Source organism: Leuciscus leuciscus (assembly GCF_965113295.1).
Source record: "Leuciscus leuciscus genome assembly, chromosome: 5".
Taxonomy (NCBI): domain Eukaryota; kingdom Metazoa; phylum Chordata; class Actinopteri; order Cypriniformes; family Leuciscidae; genus Leuciscus; species Leuciscus leuciscus.
The window spans coordinates 35,989,247-36,001,955 of record NC_138729.1 but is presented as its reverse complement, the minus strand read 5'-3'; the positions used below and the strand labels follow the sequence as shown (position 1 = coordinate 36,001,955).

Sequence of the window (12,709 nt, the reverse complement as noted above, 5' to 3'; positions counted from 1 at the left end):
CTGCGGATTGGTATAGTGATGATAAAACGGTCAGCCAGCCAATCAGATTGCGTGGTCGCACTTATACTTGAATAAAGTTAAAAACACAGCAGCATCTATTTCTTTATGGATTCCATGAAACGAATGAAAGGTTTTGAATATATGTGAAAATTGTAAATGTTACATTAGGCTAATTTTGATCTGTCCAAATAAGCACATGTTGCAAACGTGATTTATTAAACAAAATCTGTTTTATTGTAAGAGGGGTTACAAAGAAACACCTGTTGTACACCCATTTAATAAACAAACAAACAAAAATATTCAAATACCAAAACGAGACATAATTTACACAGGTATTGTATGGGTCAGTGGTTTAGTCGATAGCAGGGTAGGGGCAAACACGAAGACTTATTTTGTATATTAATTCTTTCTGCAAACAGAACTTTCATATAAGACTATGTTTACAATAATTTCAATAACCTGGCCATTACTTTTCCTTTATGATTCTTGAACATTATACAAGCTCATAAATGGCGATCAAAGTATCACTTAATCCAAAGATTAAACATAGGTCCTGCCTTAACCTTTGTTTCATTTAAATCTTTTAGAGGATATCAAGCAACAAATCAAGATTCTTATGCTTTGTGACTGAATGCCAATATAGTTATAGGGTACAGGAAACACGACAAAAGGTGCATATAAATGAACACTTAGCAGTACTGTAAAGATACCAGTTCGAGAAACGTGCCACTTGACTTCAGAACTGATGAGTATGAGTTGTGGGAGAGAGAAGAGCATGGGTACTTAGATTTATCACACACTGGCTAGAAAAAGATGAAAAGTTATCTGAGCCTTCCCACTAGATATTGTTATGCAGTCCTGCATATTAAATGCTGAGTTATCATGTGCCATTAAACTTCTCACCCTAATTGAGAAGTTAAAGATAAAGTATTCTTGAGGCTAACCACAGCCTTGGGAAGAGGCTCCAATAACATTAAATAAAAATCAAATACCACACACAAACATTCAACTCTCTCCACTGTAACTGTATGTGATGTACAGAAAGAATAATATCATTATTTTTTTAACTGGAAAGCACCAAGCCAAACTCAAAATCTCCCCTCCGTCAGCATTGTATTATCTAGATGTTACTGAGTGTCTGTCTTTGGTGTGCTTATGATGTACAGGCACAGTGTGTAATGTTAAACACTTCACTATGAGTCTATTGGTTTACTGTTGAACAGAAGTGGTACACACACAACTGTGTATGGACTTCAGCTTTTTGTTGTTCTTGTTCTCCATGAGTAGGAGAGTGTAGAGAGCAGGCTGGGCTCCTGGCAGTGGCTTTGGTAGATGAAGGGGATGAGATGATGCAGGAGGAACAAGGGGAGAATGGGCAGCAGAGGAGGGTAAGGTTGGTTGGAGCCGGAGCGCACTGGTTTATGATCGCTTTCTCCTTCCCTCAAAGTTCCTGAAGTTGGCGGGCCTGATCTTCATCTCTGCAAACTCGACGGAGTGCTCATGACCCTTCCAGTGGAACCAGTTTACACCCTGGAGAAAAACAACAACAATTCAAATCACCTTGACATATAGTGTGTATCTCTTTCATATTCACATGATTCTCTTACAGGAACTCAAACAAAAATGTCAATTTGTCTCTACTGTATGAAAAGTGAGAAAGCACATTTGAAATGTGTACCTTGCTGTGACTGTTGTCTCCGTATCGGCCCATTATATTGACTCGATGACAGTTTTTATACCAGAAAGCTCCCTTATAAGACAACGCACAGTTGGTGACAGCTATATCGTTGTCATGATCATAAGTTGAGAATGGACGGCTGTGGTGGTACGTCATTGAGTCACCTTTAAAACAGCATCATCACAAAATTAGTCCGATTTTAAAACAACTAATGATCAAGTTGTATGTTTACTTTTGAGCATAATTTATACACACACAGACGCATACATACACACTACTGTTCAAAAGCTGTTCATCACCTCTTTTCAAATTTTATAATAATGAGAAACTCCAAATCAGCATATTGAATGATTCTTATAAATAAATAAATGCAGCCTTGTTGAGCATAAGATACTTCTTTCTTTTTTTATTGAATGGTACTGTAGTATACTATATTAGACAAAAAAAATATATTTTATTTTATTATTTCAAATGATATATATATATTTATATATACATATTAGGCAAAAATGTCAAATTAATTTAAAATATATATAAATAGAAGTACAGAGGGGTCAAATACTTTACCTGCAGTGCCGCTGTATCCTCCAACATGGACTTTGTAGCGACTGCGTGGTTCAGAGACTGAAAACTTGTCATACTGTGCATATGCAGACTCTCCCTTATCTCTGAGGTCCACACGCAGCTCATACTGCCCAGAGGAGGTGATCTTGTGGAGGTTAGAGAGACCTGCAGACACAGCCAATGGAATCAGTAGTCCAATATGCTCAAAATTTCACCATATCATAACACATTTGGACCTCTATACTTAGGGCAATATTGCCAATTTGCCATGTCTGCACAGATATAAACATACCCAGCCAGAATTCATCATTCAGGTCACCAAAGCCTGCAGTGTAGTTCTTCCAGTTTCTGAAAAACTCCACTTTACCACTCTGCCGTCTCACAAACACCTGCGTGGAGGTACCACAATATTACAATGACTCTTGTGCATGAGAGCCTGTTTTTGCTCTCTGTGTTTGATGAGACTTTAAAGGAATAGTTCACTTGAAAATTCAAATTCAATCATCATTTGTTTACCCTCATGTCATTCCAAACCCTGTATGACTTTCCTTGGAGCATTTGGTATGATATATGGGTGAGTAAATGTTTTAATTTTTGAGCGAACTATCCCATTAAAAAACCTCTATAAGATAATAACAGCTAATTTTTCTATCCTGCATGTAATTTGGAGGAATGATTACTCACAATCCAGCCGCCTCCATCAGTGGTCATATCGCAGTAGACCTGCAGGGGCTGACTCTCATCTCCACGCACATAAATAGTGTGCAAGCCTGAGGCTGTGTCTCCATTCAACAGAGCCTGCGAGCAGTCTTTAGGATGTTTGTACAGCACTCCAACTGTGATAAAGAAAGAAAAGAGTTTGACCAAGGGCAAGTTTATTTATTCAACATCTTCACAACTAAGAGTCCATAATCATGTAGTGAAGCTGTAAAATAAATATATTGGCTCACTGGTGGTGAAGACTGTAGAAATGATTCTGCTTCTCTTTGGCCCAGCGATGGCCTGCAGTTTGACTGTGTATTCTGTGGAGGCAGTCAGCTGAGACATGCTGTAATATGTTGCTGTGGGGCTTAGGACAACCTCCTGAGCCAAGAGAAGAAAACCAGGAACATACAACTATCAGTACAGAAGCATTGGACAGTGCATGTAGTAATCACTTTTGACCGGAAAAATGATCAAGCTTTAGTTTTAAGGCCCAAATAAACTGCTGTAAATCATCATGTTTAATGTTTAGTCATTTATTTGTGCAGTTCACTCACCTTGACCATGCCATCAGCCGACTCAAAGCTGAGGATATACCCGCTGATGTCTGCTCTTGGTGACTTCCATGTCAACATGGCAGTCTCTGTTTGAATATTACTGGCAGCCAGATTCTGAGGGGCATCAACATCTGTGACAGAAGGCACTTGGTTATTTAATGCAATAAAAATGAGCATGTACTGATAATTGGCCATCCCCACTATGTGCTAGGCATAGTCGTATTAAGATTATATGGCATCATCTCTTGATGCTGACAGTGTGTGTGGATGAATCTTAAATTTTGGGCACTTATGTCTGAAAGGTTGATATTTATTAAAACAATTTTTTTTATATATAGTTTTGTTATGAAGGTCACATTATATATAGATTATTTATAGATTCCTTTTCCCAAACCCAGACTTTCAAATTACATCATAAAAAAATATGAATTACTACTTTTAAAACTTTCATTGATGAGTGAAATAATCAAATATTTCAATGGTTACTGAATGAAAAATATCCATTTCCAAATAAAAGTTGAAATATTCTCATGAACCGAATATTTTTTTTCATAATTTACCATGAAGCTGATTGTTTAAATATTAATGTATGATTGTTTAAATATTAATGTAAATTATAACAAAAAAATTCAAAATGTTAGCTATGAAATTAGCCTTAGCCTTTTTATTCAAAAACTGTATCAAATGTAATTTCAACCACATAATGCCATTAAACACAGTAATCAAAAATGTACTGGAAATGACACTGTGGTGGGAAAAGAAAAGAAAAAAAACAATCTGTGCTGCATATACTGCAGGTCCACTGTTGGACACTGTCAGTGGAGGGAAAAGTAAGGGATTTCATTAAATTTTTGGTCGTCATTATGTATACATTATAGAAGCTATGCTGTTTCGCTTTATTCGCTGTTTGTCTTGTGTTTGTGTGCACGGGTGAGAGAGCGTTCACCTTACCTGTGGTGAACTCTGTTGTGGTTGCAGCACTCTTGGCTGCCTCTCGGACTGCATAGACTTTAACGGTGTATAAGGTGGCGGGTGTGAGGGAGCTCAGCTCAAACTCCACAGTGTTCCCAGACACCCTTTCCATCACTGGAGCCACTGACAAAGAACAAAACACACAACTCACTCACTGCTCTGTTGTTTTAGTCTGTAGTGCCTGAAGCAAGAATAATGAATGACAGTCTGAGCTGAGTTACCACTGTCTGCGCTGTAAGTGATGACATATCCGTCCACAGTAGCGATGGACGGCTGCCACAGCAGCAGGGCTTCGGTGTCAGTGATGTTGACTGCTGTCAGACCGCGTGGTTTATCCAGGGCTGAGGACCAACAGATACACGCATGAGAGAAGCAAACTTAAAACTTGGAGTCGATTACTAGGCTTCTGCCAGACAGGAAAGCAAAACACAACTAATAGGCTTACTATACAGACTAAGGAGAAGTCGACTACAAACCAGTATAATCTAGCTATGATGAATGTGAGGTGCTAAAACATTACAAAATCAATTATGAATTATGTTAAAATACAATATTAGAGTGAGACGTACCTGTTGTGACCCTGTCAGATCCTGGTTCACTCTCCTTCAAGCCCTTCACAGCGATTACAGTGACCTGATAGGTCACTCCAGGGGTCAGATTAGGCAGCATGGCTTGAGACTCTCCTCCGTCTACTCTCAGTGTCATAGGGCTGCCTGCAGGGGGAGACAGAACACTGGAATAAACTAGAATAGCTATTGTCACTAGAGGGCAGTATTGTCTGATTGATTGGCATGGTGACATGCAAAAATACTCTGCTGATGGATAAAACAGTGTTTGGCTTGATTGATGATATGCACTGATAGATTCACATAACTGAAGACGGCCTGATCTAAAAACCTGCACAGAACACTGAGAGGCTAAAAGGACAACATGGCACTTTATTCAATCGATTTATTATGCCAAGAATTTCTAAGAGAATTTCCTTCTCGACTTGTGCAATATATTACGCAATACATAATTTATGACAAATCATAAACTGAAGAAGTACAAATAATAATATGATTTGCCAACAGGCAGCCATCCAAATGCATTGAAAACCGCACGGTAAAGTCTCACTTTTCGAAGATGGCCTGTGTGTCAAAACTGTGACTTGAAAGGAGGAAGAATGCTTTGCTTTTCTATCCAGACCAAAAGCTCCAAATGTGCTATAAATAGTACTAAGGCATAAAAAAGTACACGAAAACTACATGTTAAAAAGGTTTTTTTTTTAAAGAAATTAATTTTAATAAGTAAGGAACAGTAATTTATTTCGCAAATATTTCTATTTCATAAATGCTGTTTTGAACTTTCTATTTAGCAAAGAATTCTGAAAAAGTATCACGGTTTCCACAAAAATATTAAGCATTACTACTGTTTTCAACAATCAACATATTAGCATGATTTGTGAAAGATCATGTGACACTGAAGACTGAAGTATAATGGCTTCTGAAAATTCAGCTTTGCCATCACGGAAATTAATTACATTTTAAAATATATTCAAATAATACAAACCAGACCAGTTATTTAAAATTATAATAATGTATTTGATCCAACTCCAAACTTTTGAATGGTAATGCATATAATTATAAAGTAACAGTACTGAATCGATAATGACCATGTTACTTACCACCCTGAACGGGTACATAGGTGACCCGGTAGCTGTCCACATGGGTACGGGGCATAGTCCAGTGAACAGTAGCCGATGTATCGGTCACATCAGAAAAGCGTATCCCCTTGGGTGTACCTAGGCCTTGGTAGAAATGACACACATAAGAAGCACAACAGGAATGAATTGTTAAAAAAATGTGTGGTCTAGCAATTGACAAATAGCCTTTTCCCAGAAACAAGTCATTTCAGACCGTAAGAAAAAACTAAAGTGCGTGTGAAGAAACTTCTAAAACTACCCCTTTTATCCTGCTGAACAAATAGATGCATGAAAGTAAACATTCAGGACATGAGGACAACCAACTGTGCGGCTTCAGACAAAGGCCCTGGCCTTAAAGCCATTCCTCAACGACGGACCTCAGAATCTCACGTGACAGATGCAAGAAGATTAACTTGCCCCCAGTACAGAGACACAATAGTGAATGAAAAAAAAAGAAGCTCGCTAGTATAAAGGAAGATTGCCAGAGACAGGCATAAAACAAGGAAAATGCACAAAATAGTTGGTCTTGCTCTGTAAATAAAACCCTAGATCACACAGCAAATAGAGAGAGAGAAAGTAAGACTGGTGATGAATGAGAGAAGACTTGGATGAACATGTGTCGTTGATGAAAGTCGCTTGAGCTACTCTGTAGACACAATGAGAAAATAATGAGTGATATAATTTTGTTAAATATGGGATATTGAAAGTTTACATTTTCATGTTATAAGTTTTGACCAAACCAATCAGCTAATTAACAGAACAGAAGAAAAGACAGAAAAAGAGTTAGTGGTTCCTCCACCAGCGTCTCTTAAAAATCCAATACCTGTTCGAGCTACAGCCAAAATGGGCTGGAATTTCCGTCCCAACATGATCCCAAACAGCTCAATTTCATACTCCATATCTTCATTGAGACCTGTCACTTCTTCTGTTCGCTTGTCTCCAGATACACTAATCAGGTGGGGTTTGCCCAGTCCATTAGAATCGGCTACTTTGAGGGTGAATGTATCAAAGACGCCCTCCGGTGCTGTCCATGTCAGTTTAAAGCTGTGCGGAGTGATGTCCGAGACCAAAAGGTGCTCCACTTCAGGTTCAGCTTCTGTTTGATAAAATAATAAAGTTGTTCTTCCTCTGTAAACTCTGTGAAATGTACTTAAAATATGTTAAATGACCAAGAAGTGCACATGCAGGTCTTTGTGGTGTTTGTTAGAGACAATTCAGCGATAATGTTACTCATGCATGAAAATAGGCAATTTTTCTGTCATCTATCAGTTGCTTCTATATCTATGGCAGGTGATGCTGAAATCAGTGAGCCAGTAAATTTAATTTACATATTTTGATTAGAATATGGAATGAGATCTGTTGGGTTAGTAGAGAAAAAAAAATTGACATTGATGAATTTTCCACCATTATATTAGGTTCCACCATCATAATTGTATCGTCATATAATAGCAGTCATGCAGAGTTCAAGACAGAGCTGTTTCAGGACAATGACATATCCATAATAATCATATTGACAGAAGGGCTCATCCTGGAAAGACATTTTTCGTCTCATTTTTAGCTGAACTGGCAAAGGCCACTGACATATTAATTCTGAGAGGGACATCTCTAGAGAAGCAATTGTGGTAAGGATATATAAAACTAAAAACATAAAAGCCTCAGGGATGACCACATGTATTGTATTTTCAACAATGGCTTTGTTTGTGACAGAATATGTTCCATTTTTAATATTATGTGGTTTGTTCTTCATCGTGTACCAAGAACCAGTTACTGCATTACACATGTTTCTTGCATTTCCTTTAGAAGTAGATTATAGCACCATAAATTCAGTTGATTAAAATGTGTCTTTCTTTTTTTCTGAAGAAGGAGTAGCAGCATGTTAACTTGTTATAATAACTTGACCTAATTAAATATGTTAATGCAGTTAAGGCTGTCCTTAATTTGACATTGTAACTTTTTAACTCTGTTCAGTCTAATTTCTATAGGCTGGAAAGAAAAGTCAGAACCAGAGACGTCCAACAATCCAGCAGCCAGGCTCTTAATGTATAATTTATTTACAAATACAGGAGGGAAATTAACATTCTGATTAAAATTTTAAAAGGAAAAAAAAATATTGTTTATATTTAGAATAATCTGATCACTGTCTCCTCTCAATATATATGGTCATGTTATTTCACACAAATTATGGAAATGGGATGGAAATTTATTCAAGTTATTATACTGAATTTTGCAATCATAAATGCTAAACAAACAACAATGTAGTATTGATCCAATCCGACAATGCTTTAATAGAGCCTTGTTGTCCTAAACTAAACTTTCATGAGAGAGAGAAAGAGAGAGAAAGAAAGACCCTTGACTGGACTGAACCTCTTCTTCCTCTAAAGCTCTGGATGATGTGAAACAGAAAAGACATTTGTTGAATGTGGAAAAGTGTTTGAAATGAAAACCAGCGAGGACAAATCCCGTGGAGCTGTCCCTCTTCATTAGCACTGTTCACTTGTTTAAGAGTGTCAGCAGTGTTTGAGGCATTTCAAGAGTACTAACATGTGCTCTCCAAGGATCACTTTCATCTGACTGGCTTCTAAGTCTCTCTGGTCTGACAAAGAGGCATCTGTTTGTGGAGGTGGAAAAGGCGCCAGCTAACCTACAGAAACAAGGTCTGGAAGCAGCAATTCTACAGCAGGCAGCAAAATCCTCTGAGGGGGATATCTGTGTTAACGCAGCTAAATCTTACAGCAGGGATAAGCACACCAACTATAAAGTGAAAAGTTTCTGTAAATATTGTTCTGATTTTTAAAGCTTGTATTACTCAGGACAGAGTGAGGCAAGAGTTCATGGGTCATGTGACATGAATAGAGAGGAGGTTAACAGAAATCCAATCAGTTCCCCTTCTCCTCTGCCTATTTGCATGCAGACTTGAGAGACTGCTACAACTGTGGCCCCTGCAGCCACTGGCTGATAAACGCCAAGAAAATGTGTGAATGTGAGGCATAAGAATGAGAAGTAGTGCAGGGTCAGAAAACTGGGCGTGCATACTGAAAAGATCCTTCACAAGAAGCGACAAAAACTCCTCAGGATCACTTCCATGGCAGTACACCCCAGCCTAGTCACCCGCTCTATTCGCTGACTCTCTGAGGGGGGGTTCTGGGGCAAAACTTTGGTATGCGCCTAATAAATGTATGTTTGTTACAAAACAACTTGTCTGGTTTGCTGGTAGACTATAAATGCCACAAATCAAATTATTTAAATGGACTCACCAGCAATGTGAATTGAATGCCGCAGTCAATTAGAATGAAAAAGCCATCATTAGTCTAACTTTGTTTTGCCTGTTAAACACAAATGTACCAGTGAAGACAGGCAGAGGTCATTTACTGCACCTGCAGGCTTTGCTGGTGATTATGCAGACGTGAATGTGTGGGGAAGCATTATGATGCTGTGCAGGTGTGCTCTGAATGTCAGCACACTTCAACACATTATTCAGAAGACGGGAAGAGTGTCGACATTTCACAGAATCCGCAGCTGACTTAAAAGAGGCTTTTTTGTGGCGCTTTGCAAATTTGAGAGATTATCTGCATTTGAAATCACATGATGTCAAAGTATGTACTGCATTTAAGAATTCATTAATAAAATATGTTCTACCAACGTTTGTGGCCAGTAAGATTTTTAATGTTTAATTTTTAATGTTTTTGAAAGAAGTCTCAAGAAACATTTCTTCTAATTATCAATGTTGAAAACAGTTATGCCGCTTAATGTTTATCTGGAAACAGTGATCATTTTTTCCAGAATTCTTTAATGGCTAGATAGTTCAAAAGAACAGCAATCATTTAAAATGTAACAATAAAAATGATTTAATATGTAACATTATAAATATCTTTACTGTCACTTTTGATCAATTGCATCCTTGTCGAATACAATTTCTTTAAAAAAAGTACAGACTTTTGAACGGTAGTGTGGTAGGGAAGTAGGCATTTTCAAACAAGGATTTTTTCAGGAATTAGTCATTTTTGATGAGGCTGCATTATATTTATGTTATTTAGTTGACAGTGCCCAATATTTACTCAACCTTCTATATTAATAGTGGAAAATAAAATAAATACTAGTTTTTTATGGAGATGATAGATGGAGAGATGAAAACACTAAGAAGGATACAAAAAAGCTGGTTAAAAGAAACGTGTTAGAATCAATTCAACATGTGATGTGATAAAAAAATTTGCAAATTAAAAGAGACAAGGGGTTAGTCTGTAATGCTGCTTGAGGCACAGCATTTGATCCAAAGACTGGAAAAGAAAAGATGCCAAAAGACAACCAAGCTGGTTTAAGACATGGCCAGTAATGATACCTGTGATGGCTTCAGCAAAGACAGGATCTAAGAGATCTCCCTTGTACATCCCATACAGTGTGACCCTGTAGAAAGTACTAGGGGAGAGGTCAGTGACAGCCAGACTGAACTCCTGACTGGATAATGTGTGGTTCTGGCCATCAAATAAGCCATCTGGGTCAGACACTTCAATCAGAAATCCCTCAACCTCTCCTCTGTCCAGCTCCCAGGACACACGGAAGCTGTCCCAGGACACATCAGAGATGGTGATGTTTCCCACCTGAGGCTTCTCATCATCTGGATTACACACAGATCAGAAGATCATTATTTGGGCAGGAAAACATACATTTAGGAGATCATCATGGGTAATGGTAACTAAAGAGATTTGATTTCTTAAGGCATTCTCTCTTTAAGATGATGGTCATTTCTGTTGCTTGGAATTAAACGTTATTATGGTGAAAACAAAAAGGCCTGAAAGGTAAAAAAGACATAAAAAAAATCCACAGAGCAACATGTTTCACATTATTCAAAACAATGCAAATCATTTGAACATTTAAAGGGAAAAAAATTCATGTTATGAGCAAAGTCGAACAACAATAAACCACTTAATTTGTTACTCCTAAAAAATTAATCGCCATCTGTTCCAAACAGAACAGGAACATCTGCCCATGCAGTGAAAAAATAAATAAATAAATAAATAAAACACGCACACACACAAGTAAAAACTTTCCGAAAGTTGTAGTGACAAACAAACAAATTTGCAGTCATTTCTCTTACAACCTATTAACATCCAAGCACCAGTTTGCTGAGACAGCTTTGGTATTAATGGCCCTGAGAAAAGCCATTAATTTTTGAAGGTCCTGCCTAGCCTGCCTGAGCAGAGGTACGCTGAACACTTCAAACATGGGAGGCAGCCATGCAGCGCAGTGCAACCTATAATTGAACATCATTGTGCATTGTCAGCATTCACAGGCAAAGTGAGGGCAGATAGCAAGGAGATGCACGGTGGGCTAACCATTATCCTGTCTATGCACATTCAAGAGGGCAGAAACGTGGCGTGCAAATAGGGTGACAATGGGGATGAAGTGAATGACCTTCCCAGGCATTAGGGCCGCTTGTTGCTTTTGAAACCTGGAAATGAAACAATATGAAGCTGTCAAACAGCAAAACAACTCATTGATCATCTTGCGCCATTCATGGGAAGTGAAATTTGGTCAAATTGTTTCATTTTGCACACTTATTCAATAGAGTTCTTTCCACTGAAAGCGGCCCATGCAAGTCTGAGGAGTGGTCCTCACTGCATGCAGATGGGAATGAGAGGAGGTAGAATTAAAGAATGGCTTTATTGCGGTGAGAGCCTCAGGCCACAAACATCTCAAGGGCATTTGGATAAAGCCATTGTTGGACGCATGCACAACCCTTTTTGGCTCTACATAGACACCACTGTATGGGCTTTAAGGCATGCATGTTCTTTACACCATAAAGCTGCGATCACATTTGTCATTGTCACAAGCAAAATCCAGTAATCTGAATAGGAAACCATGCAATTAGTGAGAGCGAAAGTGTTTATGTTGGACAGGGAGATCCACCACACTGACCAACCGCTTGGTTTGAAAGGGCTTCTGTCTGAGATGTGCTTCATACATCATTAAACACGTTTTTTTTTTATTTCGCTTATGTGACCGTACCTTAACACAACATAGCATAACTTTGTGCATGCATGCATGTGATGGTTTACTCTCTCTTTTTTGGCCTTGGTTATATGTCCTGATATGTTTCCATTGAGATCTCAGTCATCAGATATCCACATCTCCATGATACAAGCTAAAACTCTTCTAATAATGCCAGAGAAGCATTTAGTGAACAGAAGAAAGGCAGACCTAGAGTTCTCCCTGCCCCCCATCTTCCCAAATCCTTTGGGTCTGAGGGATGTGTATGCCCATGTTTGTGTGCCGTGTCTAAGGCCGATAATGGCTGCTGAAATAAATGCATTGATTATAGTGCTGGTGATTTCAGAGACAACATTTTAACAGGCGGCTCAGCATGTGTCCTATTTATCAGTCCGCCCCACAGTTCATTGTGGTCAAATCACGCAAATCCAAAAGGGGAGTGGGCTCACTCTGACGATTATCACATGAATGAGCTTTCTGTGCGTGTGTGAGAGTTTGTGTGTGTGTGTGTGTGTGTGTGTGTGTGTGTGTTTTTGGGATCTTGAGAAACACTATATCTGTTGTCTT

At 38.4% G+C, this 12,709-nt stretch overlaps 1 protein-coding gene across 3 annotated transcripts in view; it reads right to left on the bottom strand.

The window, feature by feature from the left end:
- Nucleotides 1-211: 211 nt before the first annotated feature.
- Nucleotides 212-12,709, bottom strand: part of tncb (tenascin Cb) — a 66,373-nt gene continuing 53,875 nt past the window's right edge. For all 3 annotated transcript variants that reach the window (XM_082169569.1, XM_082169570.1, XM_082169568.1), the window contains 13 exons: nt 10,494-10,769; nt 6,981-7,253; nt 6,140-6,262; nt 5,043-5,186; nt 4,695-4,814; nt 4,453-4,596; nt 3,502-3,632; nt 3,193-3,325; nt 2,927-3,078; nt 2,535-2,631; nt 2,246-2,407; nt 1,679-1,842; nt 212-1,530 (listed from right to left, as the gene is read on the bottom strand). In XM_082169569.1, coding sequence (XP_082025695.1) covers nt 1,420-1,530; nt 1,679-1,842; nt 2,246-2,407; nt 2,535-2,631; nt 2,927-3,078; nt 3,193-3,325; nt 3,502-3,632; nt 4,453-4,596; nt 4,695-4,814; nt 5,043-5,186; nt 6,140-6,262; nt 6,981-7,253; nt 10,494-10,769 — 2,030 coding nt within the window. In that variant the 3' untranslated portion in view covers nt 212-1,419. The remainder of the gene's footprint in view (nt 1,531-1,678; nt 1,843-2,245; nt 2,408-2,534; nt 2,632-2,926; nt 3,079-3,192; nt 3,326-3,501; nt 3,633-4,452; nt 4,597-4,694; nt 4,815-5,042; nt 5,187-6,139; nt 6,263-6,980; nt 7,254-10,493; nt 10,770-12,709) is intronic.